This window comes from Passer domesticus, chromosome 3 (genome assembly GCF_036417665.1).
Source record: "Passer domesticus isolate bPasDom1 chromosome 3, bPasDom1.hap1, whole genome shotgun sequence".
In the NCBI taxonomy this organism is placed as follows: Eukaryota; Metazoa; Chordata; class Aves; order Passeriformes; family Passeridae; genus Passer; species Passer domesticus.
Window position 1 is genome coordinate 104516530 of NC_087476.1, and position 16124 is coordinate 104532653.

Here is a 16124-nt window from a genome sequence, read left to right on the forward strand (position 1 = left end):
CAAGCATTTTGCTACAAGTACTTCTTTTCTGCTGCATGTAAGAAGAGCACCCAACTCAATTTAGGAATGTGTCTTTTGTTCAACCCTGCCACCTTCCTTTGCAAAATAAATAACTCATGAAAGCTCCACTATAAGAGGTGTAATACCACTTTGACCAATGTGAGCTATTAATTAAGGAAGTAAGAAAACAGGACAGAGCAAAACCTCATTTATCTAATTTTGCAAAACAAAGCTGCCTTTGAACAATACAAGCTAAGGTCACCCTCCTGAAAACATAAAGCACAACACAAGCAAAATTCTTATGATAAATAACAGTCACATATTTCAATAGCACACAGCTTGAGAAATAATAGAATGTTTGTTTTCCTCTTGTTCACCTAGATGAAAAAGACATCCTTCAAAATGCACTGTAAAATGACATAGGCTACAGGACATATACTAACTAAAGATCACTTGCTCTTTAGTTGGTATATATCCTGTAGCAGTACAGCAGTACAGATCTGAGAGCAGCAGGAGGGACGTAATTGTTACATTGCAAGCCTAGTCAGTGTCCTGGTTTTGGCTTAGATAATTTTCTTCTTAGTAGCTGGTAGAGTGCCATGTTTTAGGTTTAATATCAGAATAACAATTATAACACACTGATATTTTGGTTGTTGCTAAGTAGTGCTTTTTCTAACTCAAGGACTTTTCGGCTTCTCCTTCTCTGCCAGTAAGGAGGTGCACAAGAAGCTGGGCAGAAGCACAGCCAGGACAGCCAACCTGGCCTGGCCACAGGGATGTTCCATCCCATAGAACAACATACATAAACATTGCATACACTGGATGGAGCCACTAATTGCTGCTCAGGGACAGGCTAGGCATTGGTCAGCAATTGTATTGTGCATCGCTTTTGTTCCTTGGGTTTTATCTCTCTCCCATGTTTCCATTACAATTACTACTATTATTATTGCTGCTATTATTATTATAGTTATTGTACATAATTTTATTTCAATTATTAAACCATTGTTATCTCACGAGTCTTACTTTTTAAAAAAATTCTCCTCCTCACCAAAGAAGGGATGGGGGAATGAGTGAGCAGCTGCATGGTACTTAGTTTCTGGCTGTGGTTAAACCATGACACTCAGGAATAATTTTGATAGGTTGCTATTTCCTTTACCCACAGACTGTACAGGAGGTGACACTTATAGCCAGCTGTTACCAGATGTGGTGGAGGTAGATGAGCCAATGTTGTGTTCCATCATTCCAGGTGAGGCATTTGATGCAGGCTCTTGTGCATGATCATCACACCTCTTGAGGTTGCAGTACTCCCATATCGTGTTGGGGTCAGTGGTGAAACACCACGGGCTGCTGTCACCATCTGGGTTTCTACAATAGTTGTCCCTCAAATCCCTGCAAAAATAAAGTCAGCAGTCATGCTGCATAAGACTGAAAATAAGCATAGGAATATCTTGGCAAAAAGATGTACTATGCACATCTACTATGTACAAATAAATAGATTTATTGTTGATTTTACTTATGGTCAGATATCTTCATACCAGCAAGCACATCTGTGGTTGTGATGCTAGTGAAGAGTTGTATTTCACATGTGCATTGGAGTCTTGAATATATTTACACATAAGGAAACAATTCAACTACTGGCTTATACTCTGGCTGTAATATTTCAATGTACTGAGTACCTAAATAATTGGCCCATACGGCAATTTTAAAAAATTTACAAGTAGGTGTGTGTAAGCATACACAATTGTGAATTAGTACAGAATGTGTGAATTAGTAATGAATATGCAGGAAAATTCATACTATTGAGGGCAACTTAGGCTTTTCCAAAATTTATAGATGTCAAAAGGTTCCTTCTCATATTCAGAAGACTGGCAAACAAATATTTATGCAATTGATCCCCTCTTACACCCCAAAACTCCATTTCTACTGACTTCAGTGAGACCACTCCCATGTCTGTGCTTGTTGGGGCATGTGGAAGGAGAGCTTCTCTTTTCAATAATGTGCAGAGTTTCAATATTTCCCCCTCCTGAATCACAGCACAGTCTCAGAGTAAAAAAGAACTGCAATGCTTTTTCTCTGAATATGACAGAACATGCGAATTCCACATTTTACCAGCAAAATTTCAATTTTTTAAAATGTTTTTGAAAGATATCATCCATCCCCTCTGAGGATGTTTCAGTTTTTTCATGCCAATATATGACTGAAAATTTCAAATTATTTAGAGTGACAGCATACAAAGGGGAAAAAATAGAATGGTATCAACTTTCCTACTTATAATCCACTAAGCATGATGGATTTCCTCCCAGTTGCCCCTGTAATTGTAATCCTCTTGCTCTCTTCTCCTTACTAAAAACTGGCACATTAATGATTATTTTGCTTGTCTTGTCACTGCTCCAGTCATTCCTGGTGCAGTTTTGTTAATCTGAGGAAGATAAATCAAGGGGGGAAATTTCAGTGTACACAATTTTGGGTGCCAAATTCCAACTGCAAAGAACACTTAGCTGGTATTTCTAAACATGACATATCTGACTGCGTGTTTTGTATCATAAATGCTGTGTCTCCCCCAGATTAAATCATTAGAAAGGCCACAACAAAAAGTCTCGAATTCATAAATAAAACACATATTTCAGTAGATGCCTTGTCTCTGGATACAAGTCTCCTGTTGTTGGTTGCAGAAGATCATATTTAATAGTAAGGGACACAGCTGTATTTTACTCAGAGTTTTGATAACAAGAAAAGAAAATTCTTACAAATGAGACTAACAGAAAACTTTTCTGCATCTTAGAAAAGTTCTCTTTTATCGATATATTCCCTAGCAGTGTTTTAAAGCATAGATGTGCAAAGATAATAGGGAGAAAGCGAGAAGAGGTGAGATAAACGTACGCGTCCGGGAATCTGTCCGGGGTTTTTATGTGCCTGTGTGGGAACATGGAGCTCCAGGCCTGGCACTTCTTTCCCGAGGCAGTGACTGAAGTTGTGCCACGATAACTCTGGCCTTTGTCTCGGTAGCACTCCTCTGTTAGGGGAACTAGTACAGGCACATCTGCAATGAGCATCAGAAACTGGTCTTCGACATTATAATTTTAATGTTATTGCTGAGTGGGCACAAGAAAGCCTCAAACACAAAGGATGACAAAAATGAATGAAGTCATCACACCTGCAGCAGAAGGGCATTTCCAAAGATACTGAGAAAACTTTCAACATCTTATGTTAGATGTTTTTCAGTGAAGGGTTCACCAGTTAGTTTCATTTTGGCATAAACGAACATGTCAGAATTAAAGATAAGAAAGTTCTCATGCAAAATCCTCAAAGATTAGATACTGGTAATTTTGCCCGTTATATTTCTCAAACAGACATTATGTTAAACTTCAGTATCTCTATTATCCTTTTGATTGTAAGACTTGTTAATTTTGTGCTTAAATGAATGAATGTTTCTATGTGATTTTTAATTGTGTTGAAAGTCTTGTCCTCTCATTTGTGATTAACTTCCAAAAATAGGGGTTAATTTTGTTTAGCAATTTTTCATCTCTTTAAGCCGTTTAATTTTTCAATTAATTTGCTATAATTGGCCTACCTTTAGGAAGAAAGGAATATAAAAACATAAATATCTTTCATCCTGTAATTCTTCTGTCGATTCAGCTTGTGATTTGCATCTTTCACTGTATTTCCCTAACTGAAAGTTTAATATTTGTCAGAATTTGCAACATGCCAGGAAGACAAACATTAAGAGTGACAAAGTGACTGAAAAAAAGAAAAAGATTTAATACATTTACAATATGAAACAATAAATCTTTCACTGTTTTAAACTCCTTATCTCAATTACAGTCCACTATTCATACCAGCAATCTCTTGTTCTGTTCTGTCACAAGGAGGAATTGTGCAATATTCCCATCTAATGTTGCTGTTGGTGGTGTAGCACCAAGGCTTCTTCTCTCCATCAGGGTTTCTACAGTAGTTTTCCTCTAAGCCCCTTGAAACAGGAAACAGGAACACTGACTTTAAACCACTCATCCAGAAGAGTTGTATGCATGACCATTAGCAACTACTGCACATAGAATTCAACTCAGTGGTGTATATATTCCTTTTGGAGATTGATTAACCCATGCATCGCTCCTTTGGGACTAACCAATGGTCTTCAACTTCACAGTCTGAATGCTTAAGACATAGGAAAAACTTTTCCAATGCTTACACTTTCTGCTCTTGTTGTTGAGGTCAAGATGCAGCAGTAAGAGCTGACTTCAAAACACAAGGCACTGATATCCCTGAGATTACAGTAAGAGCCAGGCAAGGCTGGATGTGACAGACTGGAAGTGTTTACAAAGGAGCACTGGTGCATGCTGCTCTGTGCCCTGTGAGAGTGAACAGGGTTTCACTTTTTAGGAAAACTTGCAGGATCAAACTACAGAGCTATAAACCAGGTCAGTCCCAGCTACTCCTGCACATCGGTAGTGCTCTGCAAACCCAGTTCCTCTGACCTTGGAGCACAAGGATGTATGGGAATATGTTGTCCTTGGACCATCACTCTTCAGAAGAGTAATGCATTGAAAATGTGCCAAAACACAGCCAAGGGATTTTTAACATAAAAAGCAGTGAACTAAAAATAGCTCAGCTGTGGGATGTGGAGGAGACAAGTGAGAAAAGTACATAAGAATAAACAGGGAGGCAGAAAAAAATGAAGTGCAAAACCTGAACAGAAGTAATGAGAACTGACAAACAGTGAGAATTACAACTTAACAACATAAATGGGGAAAACCTGTCCTCCTCTTGCCTCTGCATCTGGATCGATAGGGAATAACCCTTGGTATTTGTTAGAATGCTGAGGCTCAGCGTACTTGCAGGGATATCTGTCAGGAGTCCAGCCATGTTTGTGAGGAAACTGCGTGTTCCAGGGTTGGCAGGCATTGCCCGATTCGGTGATGGCTATCCTTCCTCGATAGTCTTCACCTCTCCCTGAAAGGCACTGGGAGTCTCGGCCAGAGACTGCTGGGGGTGTAGCTGTAACAGGAAAAGAAAAGAAAAGAAAAGGAAAGGGAAGGGGAGGAAAATACTAGTAAGTAGTGCTTTCAAAAAGATATAAACACCTTTGTTTCTGTAATGTTGAAGATGGATTTTTTTTTCTTTCAGCAGAGGTTACACTGGTTAAAAGCCATGTCAAAATCAAAGAGGACATTTTTATGGGCCTCCAGACTGCCAGATGGATGCCCTGTGTCTGCCCTTTTACAGCAGCCAGTAAATAACTTTGCTGGGTTGAGCCAGATTCTGTGCCTACTCTCCCCTGAGAACAGAACAGGAAAGGCAGTGAGTAGTCTTGTACAGCCTTGTAAACCTAAGTGAGATGGAGTACAGTAATATAAAACACACAGGTAGTGTGGAAGGGCAGAAAGGACCAAGAAGAAATTGTGAGAGAAAGCAGAGCAGCCCTGAAAGCTGAACCTCTGCAGTCAGTGAGCTGGGGAAGAGGGAGAAAAGGAATAGTGAAAAAAAGAAAGAAAGTGAAATGGTCTGACATGTGGGGAACAGCAAAGAAAACAAGAGTAATGATCAGAGGCATAGAACCTGCAGAGGGCAAATGGAAAATGAATTTACAGCACAAACCCATAATATACAGAATTCCTCAAGGACATGAGTATGACCCTAAAAGGTTGGTATATTCCTTAAACTTTAAGTGCAGGATGGAAATGCTATGGTAACTGTCACAACTTATTATACAAAAGTCTATAGATAGTTATTCTGCCATCTGTAATTGAGCATGCTAAGAGAACTACCTCTAGCAAACACACACTGCTTAGAGCACTGGCAAGTGCAGATACATAAGAAAGCAATCTCTACAGAGAGAAAACACACTTATAATTGTTTTTTCTCGAAGTGCAATACACTTCTACAATAGGGAATGTTACCTCTTAATTCAGTGCCTTGGAAATATCCAGATTTAGTGCGCTCAACTTAATGGGTTAAGCTAGCTCACTGATAAGTCAGGTTTTACTCCTGAGGCCTGAACCTGTTTCTCAGGATTCATGCCTTGCTATGAAAAAGGAGTGCTGGCTGTGCAGATAAGATTCAGGTAAAATATCACACTATAGCCACATGGTAATTTAGATGATTTCTGTGAGTTAGCAAATCAGCAGTAAACTACCACCTGATTTGACCTTAATGTCTTGCCTCCAGGTAAGTTGAAAAGTAAAGTGGTTAAGGGCAAATTATGGTTTCCCATAACATCATTGGCTGTACTGCACTTTGTGGCGCCTTCATCCTCACTGACCATACATGATTGTACATAATAGAAGTTTAATGAGTGATTCTGCTTATTAATGTGCACTTTCCCTGATTCACAGAGATACCTCTGGGTTACTCAGAACTGTGGTTTCTTTTCTTTCCCCTCCCTGCATAATTTTAATGAGCTACCCTCTGGAGTGATCTCAGGAAATCAGACTCACTGCAACGAGGAATGTTGCAATATTCCCAGCGTTTATTCGGGTTGGTAGTGAAACACCAGGGCCGAAGTTCACCATCAGGATTGCGGCAATAATTCATCTTCAGGTCCTTTTCTGGATAGCTGTGCGTTGAAAATGAAGAGAAGCTTGTGAGTCAGCAACAGCCATGTGTAGCAACGAGGCTGTCTGCAGGCAGCCTCTGTGGGAATGAATTCGGTGCTGAGTGTCACTCACTGTTTCAGGATAAATCCATGCATATGAGGCTCTTGGACACCCCAGTGCTGGCACTCCAGTCCAGACTCTGTTCTGGAAACTTCTCCGCGGTAATCCTCGCCGTTACACTGCATGCACTCCCCCTCAGGTCCTAGGCAGAAGGAAAACAAAGCGAGGAACCACCAGCCTGTTCATGGGAGATTATGCTGAAAGGACAAGTGGGGTTTGCTCCAGCTAACAATGAAAGGAATTCAGGAAACTGTGCATTACAGCCTGGCTAAATCAATAATGCTTCAGGAATATATTTCACTTGCAGGGAGGAATGTGTCATGTGTCTGCATGTATTGTTAGCAATGGGAGTTCAGTGTGTTGCACAGCACTTGGGTCAGTCTTTACCCTTGTTACAATTAAATAAATTACTGGTGTAAGAGCAATATAGTTCTTATCCAGATCTTTGCAGTTCTCTGCCAGTAGAGTCAAATGTAACAAGGCAGATAAAGATAAAGCAAACAATATCAGCAAATTTAGTTCTTCCATATTTACAAAATAACTTTGATAACTCAAGCCAATTAGGAAAACCACCTTTCTGTTGAGAACTTCTTAAGTTCATCTTGATTTAAATTCTAATTTGAAAAAAAAAGAACCAAAAACCTGTAAAAATAAAGCACAAAAAAGTAGCAGGAATAATATTACCTAATTGAACATCCCTTCTCTGAAAAGTAAATATACCTTCTCCAGTGTGCATGACCTGGTCCTCACACTCTGGGATGGCACAGTAATCAAATCTCACAGCAGGATCTGTTGTGTAACACCAGGGTCCACTTTCATCTGCATCAGGGTTTCTGCAGTAATTTTCTTCCAACCCTGCACTGGGGTGTTTTTCAGGTGTATAACTGTAATAGTATTAAATTTCTATTTTAATGCCAGTACTTTAGTGGCACAGAAGGGAAACATCTAAGCTGTTCAGCTAGCTGTGAATTTTATTCATTCACAGTAAAAATGAGGGAAAATTATTTCCCATTGTAAGCCATAAATGAAAACCAAAAGATCATTCCTAACTACAATTATTAGTAGCTTTCTCCCAAGCCCCACTTGCCAGCAAGAAGTGAGCTTACAGCCTGTAAGGACAATGACAGTCTCAAAGGACTATTGTTATCTTTAATACGTGCATCCAATTGACCTAATCAGCTCACTACAACTTGTGGCTCTCTCATGTGTTTTTCTTAGTGGGGCTGCTTTAAAAGTTGTGTATTTCTAGAGACTATTCACCAAACATAACTGGGTCTCACAGAGATCTGAAGCAAGTGAAGCTAGGCTTCTTCCTACAGCAGTCTTCCCAGAGAAGACTAAATTACTTTTAAATTATCTAAACAAGAGTATCCAAGTGCATTTAATTCGAATAAAAACAAAATAATTTTTTAAATAAAGCTTCAACATAAATGAGCGGACACAGGACCTCTGCTTCCCCACTTGCTTCAGTAAGCCCAATGGCAGCCAGCCCTGAGAAGACTCTACCTAGCCAGATGCATTTGGCCCTTGGATACTTTTCTCAATTTTTTTGTTTTTTGACTATCTGTATGGCAGGTAGGGAGGGCCTAGAGTTGGACAGATGTCACTTTATACAGAGGAGAGTAATTATGACCCCACTGTTACCAACAGCAAAAATCTTCGTTGTGGTGAGAGAAGGAGCATTTAATCTGCTTAAGACACCTCACATATAGACACAACTTCTCTAGCTGAAAATGCATCCTTTCCTTATCCAGATCATTGCAGTGGAGTCAAAAGTAACAAGACAGATAAAGATAAAGCTGTTTTTAAAAGTCATCTGACAACAGGATTTGATAACTTGCACTATATATCTGTATATATATATATGAAGATGAGGAAACTTGGAAAAGGTTTAGAACAGCAAAAAGAAATGTAAATAGGCACATACTTTGGTTTGTGGGGTATTTTTTCTGCCCACTTCTGGCATGGAATACCCCTCTGAGTCTTGGCTTCTGTTCCTCTGTAGTCTGTCCCAATCCCTCTTTTACACTGCATAAGGTAAACTGAAATGGAATCAAATTTGTAAATTCAGTTACAACATTAATTTCCTGGTATTGAAAATCTGCAGATATAACTAAAGCTCATCTGTACATGATGGTCCATGTTTTACTCCTGTTTTGAACCCCTTGTGCCTGCAAACATTCTATAATGTATTTTTAAAGAAATTAGTTACAGCTGCTAGGCATCCAAAGAGAAAAATTTCTGAAGCATTTTTATAAAGCTATATAATAAAGAGAACAGCTATATCAAGTTTTTGATGTGAAAATAATGCAGGCTTATACTATCATAATACCGGGATAAATAGGAATCCCCAGCAGCCAGGGATTCTTGGAAAGGCTTTGTTCATAAGTACATTTGCAGTGTGGGTGTCACCCAGCTATCCCTTTAAGCCAGAAAATACTTAGTTATCAAAACACACTTGTCGCATAAGTGGCCCCCAAACTTTTGATTCATCTTGGCCTCAGCCTCTCCCAGGTGTATTTCTAGTGGGATTCCAAGACAGAGAGTGCAAGTCATGTCAATGGTGCTTTTATTGGCAACAGACACTGAAAAGTTTCCAGTTATTGAGGTCAGTGATCTTGATTTCCCCTTCCTTTTCCCCATTCTTGTTTGCACAAGAAGAATCTTCCCAAACCTCAAAACATAAAATGGAAGTGTTAGAGCAAGGAGAGGAGACCAATCTGCTAGGAAAAAATGCTTTAGGGTTCCTCCTAAATTATTGTAGCCTGTCTAAATAATAAAGCTGGATACATTTGACACCTGGGGAGAGGAGGTGAAGACTATATAACTGGGTCTGGGAGGAAGGCAACAAGTAACTTTCCAGTTCAAATGGCAAATGGAGACCACCATGGATCTAGGCCTTGGTATTTGATCCTTCTTGAACAGCAGTTTTAGCAACGTGGCTTATTCCTGTTTGCCCCCCAAATTCTCTATTAGTTTTCTGCCCTATACAGGAATTTGCTCCAGCACTGCAGCAGAGAAGAGAAGGATGCCATTAGAATAGGCTTGATGAGTAAATATGTAACATTGTACTGTAACATACTTATCTTCTCATAAAGAACTGTGTCTGCGCTGGCGAATGTCACTGTCATTTTAGCATTTTCAGCCAGTGTTAAACACTGTAGCTTTTTCCTGGTGAATAGGAAAGCCCTGTTGAAATTGAGAAGGAAGAAATATTGACATAGGAAGCAATATTTTAAATTCAATTCAAATTATTTATCTCATAAGTATTTTTCTATAAATTATTAATTTTCTAGCACTATCTTTTATTCATTCTTATATTTCAGATACTGTACTCAATATTTTAGATGAGTAAGAGGTTAGGGTTTTCTACTACTCCCAAGTGGCTCACTTATTCAGGATATATGACAACATGAATAAATTATTGTGTGGGAAACTAGAAACTGCTTTGGCAAAACATTATCAACGTCATCCTAGCTGCTCAGGTTAGTTCCTGTCCCTACAATGAACAAGAAACCTTGCACTCTTGTGAAAAAAATCAGCATCCAGCTAGAGACGCTCAGTCAGTTCTCCATGAAATGCTGGATAAGAACGGGAACTGGAACATTTACTATAAAATGAGTAGTATGTTGTAAATCCACTCTTTATGTGATCTGGGGGTAATTTATGGCTGGAGATAAGTCACAAGCTAAAGGCACAGCAAGGGAGACACTGCTGTAGGCAGAGCTGCAGCAGAATGGGGATGTGGTTCTGAGTAAAGGTAGGAACATATCATTGATATGCAGACACCCACAATGGCACAGTTTTAAGATTCAACAGAAATTACCTGCAGGTAAAATTTCTTTCAGCTTCACATTTGTCTGCACATTCTTTTTCATTATTTGTCTCATAAAACTGTTTTTTTCGTGTAAGTATCCAAACACCATCTGTTCTTGAATAGTCATCCAGTATATCTCCTTTCACTAGAAGGGAAGGAAAGGAACTAGACATTACAAATGAGAATTCTGCAGTTAAGAAGATCTCTGGATTTCAGTCCCATTTTCCATGTAGCTTGGACAGGTGGAGACACAATTTATTTTGCATAATTCTGGGTAAAAGATGATAAACTCTGAGGTTATTTCTGTCTCCTGACAGAATTACAGCTGAATGACTGCAACAGATCATGGGAAGAAAGAGGCAGAAGAAAGATGTAGAGGCAATTCTGATTAGAGTTATGCATGAGTTTGAAACTAAAAGCAAAAAATGGGAAACAAGAGTGAGGGGGAATGGAGAGAGAGACTAAGTGGTGTCAACAACAATCAGAGAAAGATGAAGGGAAGTGATACCCATATCAAGGTTTTGGAGAAGCATGAATTAGGTGGATGGGAGATTATGTGTCATGCAGACTGTGCAATCCCTGCAGCTTCATTGGTCACTGCCTAGTTGTTGTTCCAAGATGTCCTGCCCTTAAAGCAAGACACCTCAATGACAAAGTTACTATACAGCCTTTTACAATGCCCACCATTGTTTTATTGCAATGGGTTGAGCAGACTTAGTAATGAAATTGTCAGGCTACATCTCTGTTGCAACAAATTAACCCAAGATTTTAAATTAGAAAATCAGTTTGTATTATTAGATCTGAAAGTGACATATGCATAAAAATTATATTGTCTACCTGCTAATAATTCTAACACACCTCTAAAATACTGTAGCTCACAATAGAGTTTACCATCTAATTGATTTTTTCTTTTTGTACCTAAAAAGATTCTATGTTTTTGTTTCTAATTTCTACAAGAGCTTAGTTCTGTCTCCAGCATCAGGTTACAATATTGCACAAATGATTTTAATTGGTCATATGGTTTAATTATTTCATTTTTTTCAATATAGATTATTATTGACAGATGCAGGAAGTTCATAATTTTGTACAGCATGCTCACAGGTAATGTTGTGAATTTTTCATTTACACACTCATATTAGGGCTGAATTCACTTCAACATCACTCCAGTGTTACCAATTCCCATGACATGTGGGCCATTCATCACCTACCTCCATATGACACAGATCCACTCAAAATAACAGATGTTTTGGCCACTAATGAAAATAAGATTATTCATTGCCGGAGGGCATTTTCTGTGTATCTTTGCAGAGTTGTCTCAATGCTAGAAAACCTGCATGTCTTAAGAAATCCCTGACACTGAGGCTTCCCATATCTAGTCCTACTGTTACAGCAGGACTATGCAGAGCACCAGTAGCCGAGCCTACTAATTTCTCTGGTGGAATTAGCAAACAAGTGCTTCCTTTGCTGATTTTTTTCCTAACTTAACTGAGGCCACTGTTCCAGTGGACTAGAAAAAGAAAGTACTCCTTTCCAAACTTTACTTACTCATCTTACAATTCTGTATTTTTTCAAACAGCTCAATTTGGATACTATTCCTTTTCAGTGACTATAAGAAAAAAAAATTACAGTTGGATTGAGAATGAATACATGGGAATTTGGATGACATGCATAAACTAAAAGTCAACATAGACTGGCAAAAGCTTAGAAAAGAAAAGGTGATGCTGGTTGTCTGAAAAACACTAGAAAGTGTAAACTTAAGAAAATAATATAAGAGATTTAAAAGGCATCAGGGAATATATTAGTCTGACTAAAATCTATATAAACCCAGATATTGCACAGGATAATCAAACAGAATATTCAAATACATGTGAACAAACAAATTTCTAAAGTTCCATAAGCGTCTACCCAGATTTGACCAGTACTAACCCAGAAGACATAAAAATTGGCTTTAAGGCAGTTGTGGAGCATCACTTTTGAGCAAGTCAGCCAGAGCTGATAACAATGAACAAATAAAACACCCCACTTTCTCAGTTGTTTTTTATAACCTGGTACAATCATACAATTATATGTCCCTGGTATTCTGACCTGAACTATTAAAAATTAATAAAAACTGTACTGATATGTATTTATCAGTACTTTTAAAAAGTCATTTAAGTGCCATGCAATTATTTGTAATTTCAAAGTATGAGTGTAGTAGCTGATTGAAATCTGATTGAAATATATACTACATCTAGAATATTTATTTACAGAATTTGTAGATAACCTTGAAACCCATATATTACCATCAGTGGAACACATATAATCTTTTGGAACTGTAAGAAAGAATTCTGGACATATTCCTGGAAAAGGTGATCTAGGTTACTGGGGAATAAAGGTTATTTAAATAAATAACGGTTACCTACTGCCCTCAGGAAAACAAGGGAGAACATTTTATTGTAAGTGTTTGACAACAGAAAATGTGACATTGTTGGAATATAAAGAAGCCTGTTAATTTGTCATTTTGTTTTAAATATTCAATTTCAAAATTTTAAAACTCTTGTCATAAAGGATGAAAATCAGTATCACTGTGCTAAACAATGCTTGGCAGTAAACACAGCTTTACCTTTAGCATTTGGTCCAAAGCCTGCTGAAATTAGAGAGAACTTCTCACTGACTGCTGTGGGTTTTGCACAAGCCTTTGACAGGCTGCTTCCCAAGGGTGCCCCCATCTCTGGCCATGGGAAAGGTTTCCCTGGAGTTATTAGCTGCTCATACAGACACCAAGGCAGCTGGTCTTCTGGTGTTGCTAATGAACACAGCCCTGGGGCAACCACAGCTCTCACTTTGCTCAACAGCAGCTCTTTCTGACCAGCAAGGCCCAAACCCATCACTGTCCAGGGAGCAGTGACACATTGACTTAGGGACCTACCTTCAGCACACGGAGCCTGCTAGTGTTTGGCTCCAGGCTCAACCAGGCAAGCAGGAGGCAAAGGACTCTTACCTGAGCTGAGCAAGAAAAGAAAGAGAAAGGCAGCTGTGCTAATCCCCATTTTGGCCCAGCTGGCGGGTGCTGGAAGTTGTGTCTGTTGGTGCACAAAGTTTTATTGACTTGCACTGGAGTGAGGCAGCATCAAACAAACAAGGCAGGAGGATTAAGTTAATAATTCTCCTGTGCTGTGCCCCCCTATCCATGGTGTGGCTATCAAAACAACCTTGAATTGGATGGATTACCAAATCAGGCTCAATAATTTCTACTGGATACTGGGAAATGTGAAGGCACTTTCTTCTTTTGTGGGACATGTTTTCGCTTCTTTTATTTTTTTTTCTCAGATTGCTTGGCATCACTTTGTTAAGGTAAAGATGAGGATCATAGTGGTGGAAAGTATGGGAACAAGACACAATCCACTCACCTAATTCTATGTAGTCCTGGGTATTCAGCTTTAGGTCCCAATAGTATTTCTAGTCAGAGACTGCTTTAGATTGAAACTGCTGCTGATTTATGCTCCTGTGTAAGTTAGTCCCACAAAACAGAGCCTGATAATGCTAACTCTGTATCAGAATTGTTTTTAACAGCCTCCAATGCCCTTTCTGGAGGAAAGAAAATTACTTCCCTCAGCTTTTTTCCATTTCTGGTTTAGTTTTTTGTTGTTCATGACTTCGGAGGCATCATTCACTTTGGTTCAGTGTATGATGTGCCTTTCACCTCCAGGCAAAGCTGCTAATATCTTAAGTCTGCCCAGACCTCAGGGTGTGTGCAGGGTTTCCCATGCATTTCAGCAACATCTGTCACATCTGTCAAGCCCATGGGGCTCAGCTGAGGCAAACAAGGCATTGCCAGCCATAGTGCCTTCAGGAGCTTCCATTGGTTTGCCTGGCCAGTCAGGTAGCCTTTAGCTGGGATTGGGAGGGCAGATGAGAAGGTGGGAGTCCTGCATATTCCCCTCTGTGCTGGGGATCACCTGGGCTAAAGGCAGGGGTGAAAGGTACATGCCTCCAGGGCACAGGTGGGAAATGCACCCTGGGCTGCTGAGGAGGCAGTGGGGGAGTGGCCTTTTTGTGGGCTTTTTGCCTCAGCTTTGTCACACTGCTAAGAGGGCTCTTAGCCAGTGTGTAACCTGTAGTGAGAACAGGCAGGAGTGACACTAGCAGGAAAACAATTCTTTGGTCCTGTTTTGTGGTGAGCTGTGTCTATATGCCAACACATCCACAGCTCATCTGCATCCCAGCCTACACAGTCAGGGTTTGAGCATATCATTCAACCTGTATCACATCTGACAGAAGGATATTCCTACAGGAATGTTCCTACAAGGCTTCAGAAAATAACCCAAAGAACCCAAAATTTCCACGAAGACATTCATGGTGGAAGCAATCACCACTGATTTCTGCTTGGCTGCCAGCCCGTCTGTATCCAACCATCATGTCAGCACGTGCATAGGTGAATCCTGGGGCCAGATGGCTGTGGAAGAGACAGGCTGTCCTCATGGAAGCCAGGAGCAGCTCACAGAGACATTATGGGGACATGAATGGGAGGAAGCAGGACTAGAGAACCATTTGGGGGAGGTGGGTAGAAGGGCATGCAGGACCTGAAGATTTCCCAGTTTAATACAGCAGAGAAGTGGAGTTACCAAGAGATGCAGTGGGACATGATGAGCAGGGACATGAACTCCGGGGAGCCAAGCCTCACTTTTCCTGTCATTGACAGCCCTACATACCCTGTCCTCAGATAGCAAATGCCACAGACTGCAGATGCAGAAGTCTGAAACCGCTCTAGATCTGCTAGCAAGTAGCATGGAAACGTCTTTTCTTTTGGAGTTAATTTAAATATTAGAACAATCAAAAGCAAAGAGATTTTTATGCCCATGTTCTAATAGCAACAAATAAAATCACATCTTTGTGACAAAAACTATACTGCAATTCCACTTCACGCTGCGTGAGATTTTCTGGAGAACGTGCTGTGCTGACAGTGTCCAGAGGGGTGCAGCAGACGATAGCTTTTGGAAAAAGTGAGTGACATTAAATCCCCAGCATGGAAAAAAGCATCAGACCACACTCAGGATACGTTGTCAGGCAATGCTTGTCCACAAGCTAGCTCATATTGCAGCTCAAGTTTATAAGGAAATCTGTTGTATGCAAATATGCTTTGCTTTTCTTTCTCAGTTTCCCCTTTTCTTTCCCACCTTAATACAACAGGTTTCAAGTTGATTGGTTTGAACTTATAGGTTCAAAAGCTTTGTTTTCTCAATGCAATACTCCATATAAGAAAGACAACATGCAAGATTGAAATACAGATTAAAAACAGAATGAGGAAGAGTGAGGGGAAAAAAGTACACTGTAAGGTACTCAAAAACATAATAAAGGTTATGATGCAGTAAAAAATAGAGTCACCTCTTTGGAGCAGAGAAAACCCCACAATTTTGTGAGAAAATAGCACAGTTTTAATCAAAAATAGGAAAATTAGAAGGATGAGAAATTACTAGATTGAAAAGAAAAACTAAATATTGATAAAACAAATAAATGAAAGTAAGTTCAAAATAATGTTCTTAGAATTAATTTGGAAAAACACAGATAAAGAGCTGAACAGTAATGAAAAACATACAAAAAAGAATTTGAATGTCCAGTATCAAATTACGAAATACTTTCTTTAGCCTTGCAGCTTAGAGGAAGAAAGGTTTGTACAT

General features: G+C 39.4%; 1 protein-coding gene across 1 annotated transcript; it reads right to left on the bottom strand.

Annotated features, from left to right (window-relative positions):
• Positions 1 to 1138: 1138 nt before the first annotated feature.
• On the bottom strand, positions 1139 to 13517 carry LOC135297372 (plasminogen-like). Its single transcript, XM_064414869.1, has 11 exons — positions 13448 to 13517; positions 10477 to 10612; positions 9733 to 9839; positions 8578 to 8692; positions 7390 to 7534; positions 6663 to 6778; positions 6432 to 6550; positions 4830 to 4992; positions 3837 to 3967; positions 2881 to 3040; positions 1139 to 1389 (listed from the first exon to the last, which is right to left on the bottom strand). The coding sequence occupies exons 1-11, from the start codon at positions 13494 to 13496 to the stop codon at positions 1182 to 1184; spliced, it is 1449 nt and encodes a 482-aa protein (XP_064270939.1). The 5' UTR covers positions 13497 to 13517; the 3' UTR covers positions 1139 to 1181.
• Positions 13518 to 16124: the final 2607 nt, after the last annotated feature.

Bases quoted from the DNA above. Each gene is read 5' to 3' on its own strand.
- LOC135297372 (XM_064414869.1), bottom strand. From the start codon at position 13,496: ATGGGGATTAGCACAGCTGCCTTTCTCTTTCTTTTCTTGCTCAGCTCA. The intron at 9,840-10,476 runs GTAATTTCTGTT...CAATTTCAACAG, and splicing joins GAAAGAAATTTTACCTGCAG to GGCTTTCCTATTCACCAGGA. The intron at 6,551-6,662 runs GTGAGTGACACT...TTCAACGCACAG, and splicing joins CATGGATTTATCCTGAAACA to CTATCCAGAAAAGGACCTGA.